The following is a 19,655-nucleotide window of genomic DNA, read 5'->3' on the forward strand; positions in this document are numbered from 1 at the left end:
TATACTTTTTTAGTCAAAAAACAAATTAATATGGATATCAAAATCACAGTAAGTTTTCGTTTTTGGTATCTATTATTTTTTAGAATTTTTAATTAGGTACATTTTTATCGAGTAGCAGCTGAAGTATGGAACAATTGGAAAACCCCTCTGTTAAAATGTTAAAATAATCAATTCAAAGTGTTTGAAAAATCCCTAATGCTCTAATTAGAGCTTTTGTGAAGTGGTATCTTTTGGATTATTCATACAGTTTCTCTAAGTTTGTGCAAGGCACGCGTCTTCGCCCAGAAATCCTGGGGTGGGGGTCCCCAGCCTCCCTCCTGACCGTATAGAACTTCAAGTCGTTTATATACCCCATTCCAGAAAGTAAAAGTTATCAGTGTCTATCCTACCGAGTGTTCAACCAGAACAGAAGTAGCAGAGTGAAGTGAACCAAATTTCAATTAAATTTTTTTTAGTATTTTTAGTTTTTAGATTATACTTTTTTTAGTCAAAAAACAAATTAATATGGATATCAAAATCACAGTAAGTTTTCGTTTTTGGTATCTACCTATTATTTTTTAGAATTTTTAATTAGGTACATTTTTATGGAGTAGCAGCTGAAGTATGGAATAATTGGAAAACCCCTCTGTTAAAATAATCATTTCAAAGTGTTTGAAAAATCCCTAATGCTCTAATTAGAGCTTTTGTGAAGTGGTATCTTTTGGATTATTCATACAGTTTCTCTAAGTTCATGTAGTCCAATGACATTTTACTTCCCAAGTTTGAATTTTTCCCTCCAAATTTCTTCTGAGTGACCTCCAATATTTCATTATTTGTAATTTTAACATTTTTTCTATGCGTAGTTTTTACTTTTTTCTTTCTTCCCAAGATAATCATGCTCTCTAAGTTTTCGTTAAATTTAGCCCATTTTAGACGGTTGAATTTGGTAGTTGGGTGATAGACATCTACATACTTTTCACTTAGTAAGTTCTTTTCCTATGCTTTTTCACTTTTGTTCTTTTCTTCGTCTTGTGATTTTGCTCTTTCGTTCTTCTCTCCTTCTTACTAAGTTTTTATACTTTTACTCTTTCATTCTTACCTTTTGCTCTTTCATTTTTCTCTCCTTCTTTTGGTAGTTGAGTGATAGACATCTACATACTTTTCACTTAGTAAGTTCTTCCTATGCTTTTTCACTTTTGTTCTTTTCTTAGTCTTGTGATTTTGCTCTTTCGTTCTTCTCTCCTTTTTACTAAGTTTTTATACTTTTACTCTTTCATTCTTACCTTTTGCTCTTTCATTTTTCCCTCCTTCTTACTAAAGTTTTTATACTTTTACTCTTTCATTCTTACCTTTTGCTCTTCCATTCTTCTCTCCTTCTTACTAAGTTCTTGTACTTTTGCTCTTTAATTTTTACCTTTTGCTCTTTTCTTCTTCTTTTCTTTTTGCTCTTTCGTTTATCTCTTCTCCCTATTCTTTTGCTCTTTTCCTCCTTCATTCTTCTCTCCTTCTTACCAAGTTCTTGTACTTTTGCTCTTTCGTTATTCTCTGCTTCCTATTATGTTGTTCTTTTGTTCTTCTTATCCTTTTGCTCTTTCGTTATTCTCTACTTCCCTTACTCTTGCTCTTTCATTTATCCCCTTGTCCTATTCTTTTTCTATTTCATTCGTTTCTCCTTCTTATTAAATTCTTGTGCTTTTACTCTTGCATCTTTCGTTCTTTTCTTCTTCATATACTTTTGCTCTTTCGTCATTTTCTCCTTCCTTTGCTTTTGTTATTTCATTTCCTCTTTATTTACCTTCTTCCTCCCTTCCTTCCCTCCTTTTCTCATAATTCTCTTTCTCACTCTCGATACATCGCTACCTTCCTTACCTTCTTTCCCACTACTACTCACATCTTTTTCTAGTCTTACTTAGGTACGCTTTTTTTCATCAAATCTCTGCACATACCCTTGCCTTTGCCCTTCTCTCTCTTTTGGTACTTCCTCCAACTCCTCATCTTTGTCCTAATTATTATTTCAAAGGTACCTATAAGAACTGTTCACAATAATCTATAGATATAGCCTTTGGTGCGCTTTTTTTCATCAAATCTCTGCACATACCCTTGCCTTTGCCCTTCTCACTCTTTTGGTACCTCCTCCAACTCCTCATCTTTGTCCTAATTATTATTTCAAAGGTACCTATAAGAACTGTTCACAATAATCTATAGATATAGCCTTTGGTTAGGTACTCCATTTCATCATAGATAGGGTAAGTGTACCATTTATTCGTCCACCTAAAAAACGTACCATTTATTGGCCCACCTGGCCACATTTATTTTTCTAATTTTTGTTTAGCAGTTGTAGTATTCATTGAATGGAATACAAAGTCATTATTCTTCCATTCATAAAATAGCTCATTCATAAAAAAAAAGGTATCAACTTTGTCCTGAACCACCGCAGGGCATGTTCTTGCAGATCGGTTGTTCTATGTACCTAATACCTACTATATTTGCTGTTTGTTTTAAAAAATGAATATTGATACTTACTCTCAGTGAGTGAATGAAATGAGTTGTAAGTTTTAATTCGACGAATACGCGTTGACTTAATTAAGTTTATTGTTTATTTCGAGCATGACTTTCGAACAATTTGACCAATTTTATTGAGATTTGGAGTAATTTTTCAGTACATAAGGGGGGAAAATATATCTCCGCTCTTCGATTCCCGCCTGGGACGAACAATATCCTAAATAGGGAAGGTTCGTTCTCGGAACGGCTGGCTCTCTTCTATCCTGTCCCCCTTCTCTCTTCAATTTCGGGACGATAAGACCGTCATTGTTATCAGTTCCCTCTATTGAACCTCTTTCCTTTCTACGATATTTGCATATTTGAGTAAGAATTGTGCTCTAAACCACTGACAGTGATTCAAATATTTATGTTTTACAATCATATCCCTGACGCCATGCAGTCTGATCAAGTAGTCTTTACACACAATACAGGCAATTTGTTCTCAACTTGACATGAACAGTTTAAGCATGAGGTGAATTACATATGTACTTGGTTCTTTTATAAATTATTATTGTTGGTGGAGGTGCCTCAACCCCAACTGTCTCAATAAGCTGACAGTGTTGAATAGGATTTTAGAAACACATCAAACATACCTACCTAGTGCATACACATCAATTTGGAATAACATCTTAGGTAATATTATTATTTCCTTGATTTTCATTGGTGGAGGCGCCAAAACGCAATACTTTTTCCTTTTTTACATTGTAACTGCTTATGTGCTATGTAGGTACATAATTATCTATACATACTAGCTCAATTTGACCAGATAATGTAATCCGGTATCACGGGTAGCAAATCGATTACTTCATCCTAGGTACATGGATCATCGAACAGGTACACCAAATAGGCACCTACATTACTTCCAAATAGTAATACATATAGGTATGTATGTATACCTACATTACTTGAAAACAATCTGCTAATTACTCCTGTAAAAACCTACACACTTTATCCAATAACAACCGGGTCTACAGCCTCTCTCTCTGTCTCTCTCTCTCTCTCTCTCTCTCTCTCTCTTCTTTTTGTGCTACATAAGCAAGAAGCCCACTCTGAGGCTTACACTCGTATTTATAAACAAGAATGATCGTTCTTAGATCAATCTCAAGTCAAAATTGACCAATCAAATGCCTTGAGACTATGCTTAGCACAACTTAAGAGCCAGCATTTTGTTCATAAATATGGGTGTTAGGTGTAAGGGCAACTGGCCCAAAAGATGGGTTAAACTTATACGAATCTACGAGGCATTGATTGAGGCATTGATGGCATTGGTTACTTTTTTTCAAGAGGTTTGATAGAGGGAACTGTAACTGCTAAAGTCTTATCGTCCTGAAATCGAAGAGAAGGAAGACAGGATAGGAGAAAGCCATCCGTTCAGAGAACGAACCCTATCCGTTTAGGATAAAATCCCCCGGCCGGAAATCGAACCCGCGACCTAGCGCTTACAAGGCAGACGTACTACCTTCCAAGCTAACTAGGCTGGCGGAGCAGCAGGTGTTCGCCTAGATGGTCACCAATCCAGATACCAACCACGCGCAACATTGCTTATCTTCAGTGAACCTTAAGGAACTGCAATCGCCGCGCTATCTAAAACTGACTAACTCTGTTTCACTTTTCATCGAACTATTTGCGTATTCGTCACTGCAACTGATGTAACAATGAAGAATGAACCCATTACTATTATAGCTACTTACTAGCAGGTATTACTATCATTGTAGTACTATCAAGGTCATTGGTGTTTTCATTCATGATCATTGCATTCTGATGGACATGGACAGTGGACTGCATTACTATTATTGAAGACAGCGCTTTCCCGCCGTAAAACGTCAGGAGGTTTTTCCAATTAAGGTAGAGGTGTAATTTTCTTTCAGAAATCCCATTACTATTATAGCTACTTACTAGCAAGTATTACTATCATTGTAGTACTATCAAGGTCATTGGTGTTTTCATTCATGATCATTGCATTATGATGGACATGGACAGTGGACTGCATTACGGTTTCATTATCCTCTTTACTATTATTGAAGACAGCGCTTTCCCGCCGTAAAACGTCAGGAGGTTTTTCCAATTAAGGTAGAGGTGTAATTTTCTTTCAGAAATTTTAGAAAACGGAACCGGTTCAATTTTGGAAACTGAAATGGAGCCTCTATAACTCTATACTAAACCATAAGAAATACAAGATGGCACGCCATCAGTTCCGTTTCCGAAAGTTTCCCGAAATTAAAATACTCGTACCTACACCTTAGGTGGTAAAGAAATACAACCTCTGGCGCCCGTTTTTGACCCATCTAAAGGTAATGCAGCCGTAGTTGATGTCTCAGTCAAATCAATCTGAAGAGTTCCCGTTAACTCATCCAGTTGGTAGTTGCTAGTAAATCAATCTAGATGGTTCTAGGTGATCTCTCGACTCCCAATGGTAACATTTTATGCCATCCAATCATCGCGTGAACATTATGGGGCTGAGGACTGACCAGTCTTAGCCGACAGTATAAATGAGGTAACAGATAAATGAATTACCCCTGTGATCACCTAGAGACCATAAAGCAAGATTCAGTCCTATACACTGTCAAGCTATCAAGCAATGTCAGATCAAGTATAATCTTAGTATAGTGGTTAAGACCGTGGAATTTTTCCAATGGATCACTGAGTTTAAACAACGTTGCGCGTGATTTTTATCTGGATGGGTGACCATCTGGACAATCGTGTGCTTGCGTTTTCTCGGTCAAACTCAGGCTGGGTGAAGTTGATCTGAGGCGGCGGGTAGCTTGTCTCCGAATGGAGGGCAAAACCCCCGCCCAAGACCTTGGTAGTTATAGAGTGACATTCTGACATTAAACCCCCTATCAAAAACTCTTAGGCCAGCCTAGCTTGGTTGGGATTGCGTCTACCTTGTAAGCGCTAGGCCGCGGGTTCGATTCCCGCCCGAGGTGAAATTTACCCTGAACGGGTAATGTTCGTTCTCGGAACGGCTGGCTTTATCCTATCATGTCTTCCTTCTCTCTTCGATTTCTGGACGATAAGACCGACAGTTCCCCCCTATCAAAACCTCTTGGGCTGGATTGAACCACGTGACTATCCTGATAATCATCTCTGATCCTCTTTACTTGTCCTCGATCAGTTAAAGGCCATTCGACTACTGAATCTCCTGATCTCACAGAAGATTTCAGAAGAACAATCATCGACGACCTTCTTGAGAACAAAAGAAACTTTGGAAAATGACGGAGTGCTAGGGGCTTGCTCCACCTCTGTCGCGGGTTGACCCGGTATTGCTATCAAATATATGACAACTATCTATTTGATTCCACTAATGAGAGTCTCGTTAGTCAAATAAAGTATTTCTCTATGATTATGACTGAAGAATATCAAGTTATTCCGGCTTAATAGCTTGTGGAGCTTCTGCTAAATGCATAACTACCACACTCAGAAATGGCCCTAGTACTATTAAAATCAAATTAATATCGTATTTTAATTGCTCTGAAGCAATAAAAATACGACTGATGTCAAATTACGTAAAATTGATGTGTAAAAGTGAGTCCAATCAGAACTTCCAATCATGAAATCAGACCTGTCTTTTAGACATTCTCTCGAGCAATAAAATAGGACTGATATCACATTACGTAAAATTGATGTGTAAAAGTGAGTCCAATCAGAACTTCCAATCATGAAATCAGACCTGTCTTTTAGACATCAGCAGAAGTATAACTACTTCAAATTGGCCATACTAAAGCGGCTCATCTACATAGTTGAAGAACATCTTGATTGATGTCTCAGTCAAATCAATCTGAAGAGTTCCCGTTAACTCATCCAGTTGGTAGTTGCTAGTAAATCAATCTGGAGGGTTCTAGGTGATTTCTCGACTCCCAATGGTAACCAAAAAGAGGAAGAGGAGAAGAAGATGAAGACCTGACCAATTCGGCGAAGTCTGGTCCTTGTTTCGTCAAGTAAATAAGTAAATAAAAAGAAGAAGAAAAAGAAGAAGAAGAAGAAGAAGAGGACCTAAGAGGAGGAGAAGAAGAAGGAGAGGAAACTAAAAACCATAAATTTCACCAACTTCGGACATTGCCACAACTAAGTATAACAACCTATTCATTAACTTTATCTCACCTAACTGGGACTATAATCACATAATCTACAAACAATAGGAGCACAGCAACCCAAATTACGTGTTAACCTAAAATCCTCACACAAAGTTACACAAGTAACGCATACCTGATTGAGGAATGGTCCAAAATTCATTCAAACACAACAAGCAGTAATGGTAATTTTTAGCCTACTTTCGTTAATGAAGAAACAATATCGCCTATGATTTTTTCTTCTTTATACCTATGGGGACGATAAGACCTCAGCAGGTTACAGTTCACCCTATCAAAACCTCTTGGGCTGGATTGAACCATGTGACTATCTCCTGATAATCATCTCTGATCCTCTAAAATTGTCCTCGATCAGTTAAAGGCCATTCGACTACTGAATCTCCTGATCTTACAGAAGATTTCAGAAGAACAATCATCGACGACCTTCTTGAGAACAAAAGAAACTTACAAAAGAATAAACCTGAAACCTCGGATTTAGTTTTCACACCGACTCCATTACGTCATTGGTGGGACCTTAGGTTAACATTGACCAACAGAACTGATTCCCTCGGTCTTTGTAACAACTGATTGACTGAGCAGTTCTTTTTCCCATTTGTTTGAAAAATACAGGGTTCAAATTAAAATTGGTTGATTTGAGGTTGTGGAGTAACAAGTTTTTGGGGAGTAGCAGTAGATTGTTTTCCCAAATTCAGAGACACTTTGTAGTAACTTTGACAACTGCCTGAAACCTCGGATTTAGTTTTCACACCGACTTCATTACGTCATTGGTGGGACCTTAGGTTAACATTGACCAACAGAACTGATTCCCTCGGTCTTTGTAACAATTGATTGACTGAGCAGTTCTTTTTCCCATTTGTGTTGAAAAATACAGGGTTCAAATTAAAATTGGTTGTTTTGAGGTTGTGGAGTAACAAGTTTTTGGGAGTAGCAGTAGATTGTTTTCCCAAATTCAGAGACACTTTGTAGTAACTTTGACAACCACCACGTATCTTTTGTGCATGGAATTTGGGAAACAATAAGCCTATCTGCCCTATTAGGAAAAAGATTAAATGTGTTTATTTTTCTTTTTGTGGACTGAGTGAATATTTTGGTGGATGGTAATGCATTGTTCATAACCTTCTTTCACCCAACCGCGACAGCGCAAAACAATACTAAGAAACTAAAGAAATGCATACCGGGAGTTTAATGGGACTTTTAAGGCACGAATCAGGGTCGCATAACAAATAACAAAGCTTTTAGCGAAGAGAATGTTGCTAATTTAACTAATTCAATATACCTACATAGTCTAATAGTCTATCCTGGATCATTTCCAGAGCGCAGTCTTTCCTCCAACCCTGTAAGCAAGAAACTAAAGAAATGCATACCGTGAGTTTAATGGGATTTTTAAGGCACGATTCAGGGTCAAATAACAAAGCTTTTAGCGAAGAGAAACCTTTGTTACTAATTTAACTAATTCAATATACCTACATAGTCTATCCTGGATCATTTCCAGAGCGCAGTCTTTCCTCCAACCCTGTAAGCCTTAAGATTGCAATCGTTTGTTTACTTCTTCTCCATCAATTCCCAAGTTTTCGCTAACCTTCACTTGGTCATCACATGAAAAACGTGCAATGAAAACACCATTAGGCAACCTAATGGAAATAACGTACAACAATAGAACTTGCTCTCTCGTGAAAAACTTGCTGGGAACTTGCTGCACGACTTTCTCTCACCCGCTGCTACTGACGTGCAACCGACTGTTACACGATACAACTTGCAACATCGGGGTTTTGATTATAGGGTGTTGTGTTTGAAACTTTGGAGGTGTAATACCAACCTCAGTGGTGTTATGGTTGACTCTGGAGGTCCGTTTAGGATAAAATCCGCCCCGGCCGGGAATCATACCGGGACCTAGCGCTTACAAGGCAGACGCCGCGCTGCCCTCCAAGCTAACTTGAGTTTTTTTCTTATTTTTGACACAATGGGACTTTTTTTAGTCTTTGCCGACACTAGGTATATAAATAAGGCATATTATAAATAAGGCATACATATTATATCTCACTTGATGGATTTATTTTCCCGTACACATATACCCGCGCCATGTTTCTCAAGGGGTGCCTTTCAATCAAGAACTTACTCGTTCATGACTTTGAAGTTCAACTGCTATTTACTCTTTGAGAGTTACAGCACTTGATAATAATAATCAAGTAGTCAAGATAATAATAATTTAGTAGTCAACATAATAATAATTAAGTAGTCAAGTACGTACCTGATGGTATAATAAAGAGCAAGATATCTCACAGCTTTAGTAGGCGTAATCACTCGGTGTATCAACTTTGAAACGACTTGATTACTAGCACTCAAGTGTTTAGAATTTGATTACTAGAGGAGACTACTACTCAAGGACATTTATAGCTCCTCCTGTAGGTACCTACATAATGCCCTCAGACGGTCTGACAGTCCTAGATCTGTGAAGCCGCGGTCTGAGCATGAGTGGCGTACATACGTAATTTTTGCTCAATGCTTTTTCTATGAGTCCAATGGTCACGGAGGAAGCAACTTACAAGTCGTTTTACTATCACGTAGTAGCATAGTAGTAGTACTGGTTCGATAGCAGTCTTTAAGCCCTTTCTTTTGATGAAATTGGATCTTGAAAAAGTTCGTCCAGTTCAGACTTAGGCATTAGAATAAATAAGAATAGAATAGAATATACCTTGTTTATACTACCAGCATAGGACTGAAAAGTCCCTTTACTCTCGCAGTCTAAACAAGGTCTTATATATTTGATTGGTAATAACATTACATTTTATGGAACAATAATCAAGACCTGTTTAAATTTTAAAAAAAAATAATAAAAAAAAGGCATATTATAAATAAGGCATACATATTATATCTCACTTGATGGATTCATGAATTATTTTCCCGTACACCTACACATACCCGCCATTTTCTCGAGAGGTGCTTTTCAATCAAGAACTTACTCGTTCATGACTTTGAAGTTCAACTGCTATTTACTCTTTGAGAGTTACAGCACTTGATAATAATAATTAAGTAGTCAAGATGATAATAATAATTAAGTAGTCCAGATAATAATAGTAATTAAGTAGTCAAGATAATAATAATAATAATTAAGTAGTCAAGATAATAATAATAATTAAGTAGTCAAGTACGTACCTGAGGGTATAATAAAGAGCAAGATATCTCACAGCTTTAGTAGGCGTAATCACTCGGTGTACGAACTTTGAAACGACTTGATTACTAGCACTCAAGTGTTTAGGATTTGATTACTAGAGGAGACTACTACGTATACTCAAGGACATTTATAGCTCCTCCTGGTAGGTACCTACATAATGCCCTCAGACGGTCTGACAGGTCTAGATCTGTGAAGCCGCGGTCTGAGCATGAGTGGCGTACAGACGTAATTTTTGCTCAATGCTTTTTCCATGAGTCCAATGGTCACGGAGGAAGTAACTTACAACTTACAAGTCGTTTTACTATCACGTAGTAGCATAGTAGTATTCATTGAATGGAATACAAAGTCATTATTCTTCCATTCATAAAATAGCTCATTCATAAAAAAAAGGTATCAACTTTGTCCTGAACTACCGCAGGGCATGTTCTTGCAGATCGGTTGTTCTATGTACCTAATACCTACTATATTTGCTGTTTGTTTTAAAACATGAATATTGATACTTACTCTCAGTGAGTGAATGAAATGAGTTGTAAGTTTTAATTCGACGAATACCCGTTGAGTTTATTAAGTTTATTGTTTATTTCGAGCTTGACTTTCGAACAATGGGCCCAATTTTATTGAGATTTGGAGTAATTCTTCAGTACATAAGGGGGGAAAATATATCTCCGCTCTTCGATTCCCGCCTGGGACGAACAATATCCTACACAGAGAAGGTTCGTTCTCGGAACGGCTGGCTCTCTTCTATCCTGTCCCCCTTCTCTCTTCAATTTCGGGACGAAAAGACTGTCGTTGTTATCAGTTCCCTCTATTGAACCTCTTTCCTTTCTACGATTTTTGAGTAAGAATTGTGCTCTAAACCACTGACAGTGATTCAAATATTTATGTTTTATAATCATATCCCAGACACCATGCAGTCTGATCAAGTAGTCTTTACACACAATACAGGCAATTTGTTCTCAACTTAACATGAACAGTTTAAGCATAAGGTGAATTACATACTTGGTTCCTTTATAAATTATTATTGCTGGTGGAGATGCCTCAACCCCAACTGTCTTAATAAGCTGACAGTGTTGAATAGGATTTTAAAAACACATCAAACATACCTACCTAGTGCCTTCATATCAATTTGGAATAACATCTTAGGTAATATTATTATTTCCTTGATTTTCATTGGTGGAGGCGCCAAAACGTAATACTTTTTCCTTTTTTCACACTTCTAAAATAGTATGAAAATATTAATTATTTAGTGGAGATGCCAATACCTCCAAAATAAGTATGATAAAATCCCTTGTTTGGTGGAAATACCAAAACCCTAATACGTGTCCTATTTCAGACTGGCATAGAAGGCAAAGTTCGGAAATGCGTTGAAAGCTTCGTGACATGGTTCTTGAAAATTAGTGGAGATGTCAAAACTCCCATGTCTATTTTATCTTTTATCAAATTATCACTATCTTTCTATCTTAGTTAATTAAAGATCGAAGAAAGAGGGTAAACAGGATAGGAGAAAGCCAACCGTTCAGAGAACGAACCTTATTTGTTGAGGATAATGTAGCAGTTGTTTCATTGCTACGAAATAAAAACGGCGATGAAACACTCTTCTTTTTCTTTTCTTTTTTTTAAGTTCGACTCGGGCGGGAATCGAACCCGCGACCAAGCACTTGCAACAAAGCTTCCCCTTTTGGAAATCTCACTCCACACCACTACAGTATTAATTACGATCATGTTCGAGAATTCTGCATTTGCAATCGGGGTTTCGCAATGGATCATCGAACAGGTACACCAAATAGGCACCTATATTACTTCCAAAAATAGATTACACCAAATAGTGATACATATATACCTACCTACATTACTTGAAAACAATCTGCTAATTACTCCTGTAAAAAACTACACACTTCATCCAATAACGACCGGATCTACAGCCTCTCTCTCTCTCTCTCTCTCTCTCTCTCTCTCTCTCTCTCTCTCTCTTTCTCTCTCTCTTTCTCCCTCTCCCTCCCTCTCTCTCTCTCCTCTATTTTTAAAGATCGAAGAAAGAGGGTAAACAGGATAGAAGAAAGCCAGCCGTTCCGAGAACGAAACTTATTTGTTGAAAGTAGCAGTTGTTTCATTGCTACGAAATAAAAACGGCGATGAAACACTCATCTTTTTCTTTTCTTTTTTTTAAGTTCGACTCGGGCGGGAATCGATTCCCCTTTTGGAAATCTCACTCCACACCACTACAGTATTAATTACGATCATGTTCGAGAATTCTGCATTTGCAATCGGGGTTTCGCATCATTGTTGACAGTCATGGCAACTCATGGGCATCCAAGGATGAATAATGAGGTGTCAGAGAATCCACTGAATCTAGTAGATTATTTCAGCAAATCAGCAGACGTGTGTTGCTTTAGTTGCTTGCTTACCACACCAATAACTGCAATTAAAACTGGTGGCAATCAATGGCATGCTTCTCTTTGTGGACTTATTGAAACTGGAAATAAAACAGGGAGTAGAGCAGCTTAGTCTGGATGGGAGACTTTAAACAGGGAGTAGACCAGCTTAGTCTGGCTTGGGGGGGGACTTTAAACAGGGAGTAGGTAGAGCAGCTTAGTCTGGATGGGAGACTTTAAACAGGGAGTAGACCAGCTTAGTCTGGCTGAGGGACTTTGTGTTCAATACCAGTCTGAAATTTCCTTTTCTAAAGAAATAGTGCGAAGGGCATCCACTCGTAAAATATTTGTAGCCAAAACCAAATGTCAGCAAACACAATCATGCACCTTAACTAGGGAACCCCGTCTGAATACCTGAAGGGGAGAGGAAGAAAAAGGAGAAGTAACAGCAACCTCCATGGCCGATCAGATGAACAAGAAGAGACATTCCCATTTAGGAGACGTAGACGTCCGATCTGATATCTGCAGAAAAGCTAGGTAATACCCGGATTAAAAGGAAGTAGAAAAGGAAGACCTAAAAAGAGGAAGAGGAGAAGAAGAAGAAGACCTGACCAATTCGGCGAAGTCTGGTCCTTGTTTCGTCAAGTAGGTAAATAAATAAAAAGAAAAAGAAGAAGAAGAGGACCTAAGAGGAGGAGAAGAAGGAGAGGAAACTAAAAACCATAAATTTCACCAACTTCGGACATTGCCACTATTACAACGGGCAAACAACTATAACAAATACCTATATATTCATTAACTTTATCTCACCTAACTGGGACTAACAGTAATCTCATAATCTACAAACAATAGGAGCACAGCAACCCAAATTACGTGTTAACCTAAAATCCTCACACAAAGTTACACAAGTAAAATCGAACGCATACCTGATTGAGGAATGGTCCAAAATACACACAACAAGCAGTAATGGTAATTTTTAGCCTACTTTCGTTAATGAAGAAACAATATCGCCTATGATTTTTTCTTCTTTATACCTATGGTAAGCCTAGACTTTGGATAGTGTCTGTTTTAAAATGTTTGAATACCACAAACCAGAGAACTATAATATCTACCTTAACCTATGCCTACAGCTCATGTGGTTTAATTATAGAAGCTGATTAATAGTATATAGGTATTGCTAGGTCTTATTGGTTTCTTGGATTGAAAACCAATCAATCTGTATCCAGATGAAGTTCCTTTATGCCCGATCTTACCAAAGAGAGTTTTCAGGGAATCCAGAGTGAAATATTGGCCTATGTAAATCAAATAGGTGACTGGGTGACTTCAAAGCCAAACCCTAACCAGCCTGGCTAGATGGAGGTTACAAAGGGTTTATCATGCTTCAAAGGAAAAGCACAGGTCCTCATGATGGTTGACTGCGGTTCGGGACGGGCCAAGTAATCTTGGCTAGAGACCACCAACACCAACCCCCTTCGGTGCAGCTACACCACTACAACAACAAATTTAATTCCTCTGTGAAGCTAACTATGCTAACCAAGGGTTAAGGTTTCCGCATTCATCTTGAACACATCTTCTTTACCTTTTGTATTGGCGGCTAGGTATTCAGAGTTATTCCATACGGATTTGCACATCATGGACTTTTACTGCCTAACAAGTTGTGAGAATGCAAGAGGAAGCGTGTACATAATGGGATGTTAGAATGTTTTGTGTTGCATTGTATTGACTCCTGGATTTTGTGAATTGTGAGGCTTGTGAGATAACTAGATGTGGTATTCTTGTGAACATATTTCTATCTGTTGAAACACATACTGATCTGTTGATAGCGTCTCCTGTTCAGAACTTCTCTAACACAGAGACCAACTGGGTTGGGCAACTTTTGACTTGGAGGGGAAAGATCTTACTTGCGTGCGGCATGTTTTCACCAACTTCGACGTGAAGTTGGGTTCAAGTTTCCAACTTGTTGCCCAACTCAGAGGGACGAGGAGAGCCTCTTTTCCTTTCATAATTCTGTTCAGAACTTCTCTAACACAGAGACCAACTGGGTTGGGCAATTTTTGTCTTGGAGGGGAAAGATCTTACTTGCGTGCGGCATGATTTCACCAACTTCGACGTGAAGTTGGGTTCAAGTTTCCAACTTGTTGCCCAACTCAGAGGGACGAGGAGAGCCTTTTTTCCTTTCATAATTTCCCCTTTTCTGAAGCTCGTCCCCCCTCATTTGACATGATAGCGCCTGTACTACAATACAGGAAAAAGAGGGAAAATTCCGAAAGTAAAATTTAACTTGGACATTATAATCTACAAAGCGTAGAATGTATACCAGGCTTTCGTGTAATTAAATGACATAGAAACCTAGTTTTTCTTCAATCCTCTCACTCATCCACCTTCTCTGTTCGCAGCTTCTGTTCTCCCTGGCCTGCGTGGGTTTCGCCATGGCGTATCCCGCCTACTACCCGCACTACGCCCCAGTGCATCACGCAGCCCCCCACTACGAGGAGCACTACCCCGACCACCACCCCCATTACAACTACGGCTATGCTGTCCACGACCCACACACCGGTGACGTCCACTCTCAACACGAGTCTCGCGACGGCGACGTCGTCCACGGTTCCTACTCCCTGGTCGAACCCGACGGTACTCTGAGAACCGTCAAGTACACCGCTGACCACCACAACGGATTCAACGCTGTCGTCGACCGAAAACCCGTCCATGCCCCTCACTACTCTCATTACTGATACCCCACCATCTCCTCTTCCTCTCCTGTACCCTAATGTGTAAAATAAAACTGCCTCATTTTGTATAAAACACCGACTTCGCCTCTTGTTTATTTTGCACGCTTTGGGGGTTTCTTAAACTCTGGATCTCCACCAAATAATTAATTTTTCATACTATTTTGGAAGTGTGAAAAAAAGGAAAAAGTACGGGGTTTTGGCGCCTCCACCAATGAAAATCAAGGAAATACTTATGTCAGTCAAAATTGATTTTAATCTGCATCCATTCATCGTCGATCGATGTCGACTGAACCATCCACACTGCCTCGACAACATAGTGTCACCTCGTGGATCGACGACCATCGACTATGTGTGGTTGTCAGTCAAAATTGATTTTAATCTGCATCCATACATCGTCGATCGATGTCGACTGAACCATCCACACTGCCTCGACAACATAGTGTCACCTCGTGGATCGACGACCATCGACTATGTGTGGACACAGCTCATATCTAATAAATTTAAATAAATGTTCACTCGGTTTTTCGGTGACATGCCGCGAAAAATAGTATGTTTGAGTAAGCTTATGAGATACCTCACTATGTGAATTCGGCTTTTGGCTTAAAGAAAAATATGCTTAAGCCTGAAACCAAATATTTACATAGTGAGGATAGCTTGTAAAATAAGAGCATCTTCTGCCGAGCAAATACCGTTTCTAAAATACGTCTCAATAAATTTACTACCTTCTCCTACTTACAAAAGATTAGGCATTAACAACTTACCTATGTACCTACCTACATATACCTGATGTGCCAAACAAAAACCTATTGTAGTAGGAGGTTCAAACACGATCAACCTACATACCTGAATTTTATCGGTACTTAAATTCCTCAAAATTGTGAATTGTAAGGTCGAATTAGCTCTAGGTATGTGAATGGATATCTATGTGAATTACTTCTAGGTTTAAGACGTATAAGTTGGTTGTATCTACTTACCGTCATGGAATATCAAATATCATGACGGATCACGGTTGGTCCAGTGGTAACGCGCTTGCTTGCCATGCAGAAGGTCCCGGGTTCGAATCCCACCATCGACAAAAATTTGTAATCGTAGACAACCTCGATTTTCAAAAAGTCTCCTATTTCTGTCGATTATTTGATAGAATGCTTCAAAAAATTACGAAATCAAAAATAATTTGCTAGAGACTTGAAATTTGGTATGTAGTTCACAAATGTGACAAGGATACAACACAAAACGTTTGGTTGAGATAGGTGCTGCGTTTGGCGGTATTTTGACCGCTTTTGGACAGATTTCGACCGTTTTTTGGCGGTTTTTGCTATAGCGACAAAACGGTTAGAGATATTGTAAAAATTAGGGTAAAAGAACACTCAAAAAAACATCATTCAATAGGATAAGGAAAGTCGTGTGATGTTCACACCAGATTTTTTTTTTCTCCCCTTATAAAACAAGAATAGTATTGAATTATATCCCGATAAGTAGACCGATTTAAGCCATAAGGATTAGATATAAGTTTCCAACAGATCGGATAGATCACAGAAGGAACGATTGTGTGGTTGGATGGGGCCAGAGTTCCGGACCATCTGGGTAATCGCGTGCTCCTGGCTTTGTTATCTAAGACGCGCCAGCCTAGTTAGCTTAGTTGGTAGTGCGTCTGCCTCGTAAGCGCTAGGCCGCGGGTTCGATTCCCGCCCGGGGGATTTTATCCTGATGGGATAATGTTCGTTCTCGGAACGGCTGGCTTTCTCCTATCCTGTCTTCCTTCTCTCTTCGATTTTATCCTGATGGGATAATGTTCGTTCTCGGAACGGCTGGCTTTCTCCTATCCTGTCTTCCTTCTCTCTTCGATTTCTCTAGCAGTCACAGTTCCCTCTGTCAAACCTCTTTAAAAAAAAACTTGATATTTGCATTCGCTTAAAAAAGTACAGTTACGGAACGGCTGGCTTTCTCCTATCCTGTCTTCCTTCTCTCTTCGATTTCGGGACGATAAGACCATAGCAGTTACAGTTCCCATCAAACCTCCTAAAAAAAAAAATCTAAGACGCTCTAAATGTCATCGATTTTTTCTCTCCTTATAAAACAAGAATAGTATTGAATCATATCCCGATAAGTAGACCGATTAAAGCCATAAGGATTAGATATAAGTTCCCAATAGATCGGATAGATCACAGAAGGAACGATTGTGTGGTTGGATGGTGCCGGAGTTCCGGACCATCTGGGTAATCGCGTGCTCCTGGCTTTTACCCACTCAGACTGGCCAGGTTTCTGTGGGGTAGGCGTTTAGCTTGGCGCTAAATGAAGGGTAAAACCCCCGTCCCTAAAAACGGTAGCAGTCATATAGTGACCTTAAACCCCTACCCCGATCAAACAAACTGAACTGTTACTATCCTGAACTGAACTGTTACTATTCCTGAACTGAACTGTTACTATTCCTGAACTGAACTGTTACTATTCCTGAATTGAACTGTTACTATTCCTGAACTGAACTGTTACTATTCCGACCTAATGCGAAAACTATCTATCGTGTATTTACCTATTTACTTGAGATAACCACCTACTTCCTCACTTAGCCATCATTATGTTGTCGATGGACCAATGAGCAATTACTTCACTCGATCTTAATAGACGTAGGTAATTAAAAAGAAGAAGAAGAAGAAGAAGAAGAAGAAGAAGAAGAAGAAGAAGAAATCCGGCCAATTTCGCAGCACTTGCAAGATTTTGGTGGGAAATGGTTTCTCAACGGATGCCCGTAGCAATCGAAGAGAACAGGAGGCCAGGATAGGAAAAAGACAACCGTTCCGAGAACGAGCCTTGTCTGTTTAGGACAAAGTTCGTCCCGGGCGGAAATCTAACGTAGCGCGAATGCCAGCCATCCGTCCCTAAAAACGGTAGCAGTCATATAGTGACCTTAAACCCCTACCCCGATCAAACAAACTGAACTGTTACTATTCCTGAACTGAACTTTTACTATTCCTGAACTGAACTGTTACTTTTCCTGAACTGAACTATTACTATTCCGACCTAATGCGAAAACTGTCTATCGTGTACGAGTATTTACTTGAGATAACCACCTACTTCCTCACTTAGCCATCATTATGTTGTCGATGGACCAATGAGCACTTACTTCACTCGATCTTAATAGACGTAGGTAATTAAAAAGAAGAAGAAGAAAAAAAGAAGAAGAAATCCGGCCAATTTCGCAGCACTTGCAAGATTTTGGTGGGAAATGGTTACTCAAGGGATGCCCGTAGAATCGAAGAGAGAAGGAGGGCAGAATAGGGAAAAGACAACCGTTCCGAGAACGAGCCTTGTCTGTTTAGGACAAAGTTCGTCCCGGGCGGAAATCTAACGTAGCGCGAATGCCAGCCACTCACACTGATTTGGAACGTGTGTGGCGAGAAAAGCTTCAGACCGTGGTCTCTCAGACCGTGGTCTTGAGCTCTGTCCGCCATACACATTCCGACTGTCTGACAGACCCAGGTCTGTGAGACCGCGTTCTGTCAGACAATCTGAGCGTAAGTGGTGGGCATTACGAATCAGACGCGCTACCTTCCAACCTTCCTAGGCTCGTTAACTTCTCTCTAGAAGAGTCCTCAGTCCACAAAGTCCAGAGGACAGTATGTCTGTTGCAATACTGCAATGATCGCTTATAAAGCAGGCGTGCTACCCCTTCCGAGCTAACTAGACTGGTGGGTAAGTTCCTTCTAGAACAGTCCTCAGTCCAGAAAGTCCAGAGGACAGTATGTCTGTTGCAATACTGCAATGATCACTTATAAAGCAGGCGTGCTACCCCTTCCGAGCTAACTAGACTGGTGGGTAAGTTCCTTCTAGAACAGTCCTCAGTCCACAAAGCCCAGCTGTCTGACAGACCCTGGTCTGTGAGACCGCGTTCTGTCAGACAATCTGAGCGTAAGTGGTGGGCATTACGAATCAGACGCGCTACCTTCCAACCTTCCTAGGCTCGTTAACTTCTCTCTAGAAGAGTCCTCAGTCCACAAAGTCCAGAGGACAGTATGTCTGTTGCAATACTGCAATGATCGCTTATATAAAGCAGGCGTGCTACCCCTTCCGAGCTAACTAGACTGGTGGGTAAGTTTCTTCTAGAACAGTCCTCAGTCCAGAAAGTCCAGAGGACAGTATGTCTGTTGCAATACTACATGAGCTGTGGCCAGAAGGTACAACCACTATCAGTAAGCCACGCACTAACCAGATTACCAGATAGCTATCTGTATGACAACATTGAAACCTAAAGACGACACGCACTAGTAATTTCATTAATTTATTACAATTAATAAACAAGATTGCACAAAACAAGCTTATCAAACAACAATGCTAGGCTAACATTTCGTACAACTTGTGATCTAGGACAGCAATTTCCAACTAGCGGCCCACAGGCCACGTATGGCCCGCCAGCCAGACTATTTTCGTGGTCCGCGAAGCTTTTAGGGTGGGCCTCATGGGGCTTCATTTTCGCTCTTTTACTATGGGCTGGACTCAGAAAATATGGAGCATCCAACCCCCGCTCCCAAGAAAATCCTGGATACGGGCCTCCTAACCTATGTATGTGGCCCGCGAAGTAGCTGCGTATGTAGCATGTGGCCCGCTTACACATGGAAGTTGGAAATCCCTGATCTAGGACCTAGGTAGCTATTTGTAACATGATAGACCAGTTGTAAGTTGGATGCTTCGGGAGTGATGTAACCTACGAGTTTGCTAACTCACCGAAAATTCTCGCACGCATAGGTAAGTAGTAAATAGGTATTCACCAAAAACTAAG

The 19,655-nt window shown here is 39.6% G+C and overlaps 1 protein-coding gene across 1 annotated transcript in view; it reads left to right on the forward strand.

Moving 5' to 3' along the window:
* Positions 1–19,655, forward strand: part of LOC103518903 (cuticle protein 7-like) — a 24,771-nt gene continuing 5,116 nt past the window's right edge. Inside the window, exons 1-2 of the mRNA XM_008483984.2 lie at positions 1–48; positions 14,549–14,881. Of these exons, the coding sequence (XP_008482206.2) occupies positions 31–48; positions 14,549–14,881 (351 nt within the window). The 5' untranslated portion in view covers positions 1–30. The remainder of the gene's footprint in view (positions 49–14,548; positions 14,882–19,655) is intronic.

This window comes from Diaphorina citri, unplaced genomic scaffold (assembly GCF_000475195.1).
Source record: "Diaphorina citri unplaced genomic scaffold, Diaci psyllid genome assembly version 1.1 scaffold2427, whole genome shotgun sequence".
NCBI classification, from domain to species: domain Eukaryota; kingdom Metazoa; phylum Arthropoda; class Insecta; order Hemiptera; family Psyllidae; genus Diaphorina; species Diaphorina citri.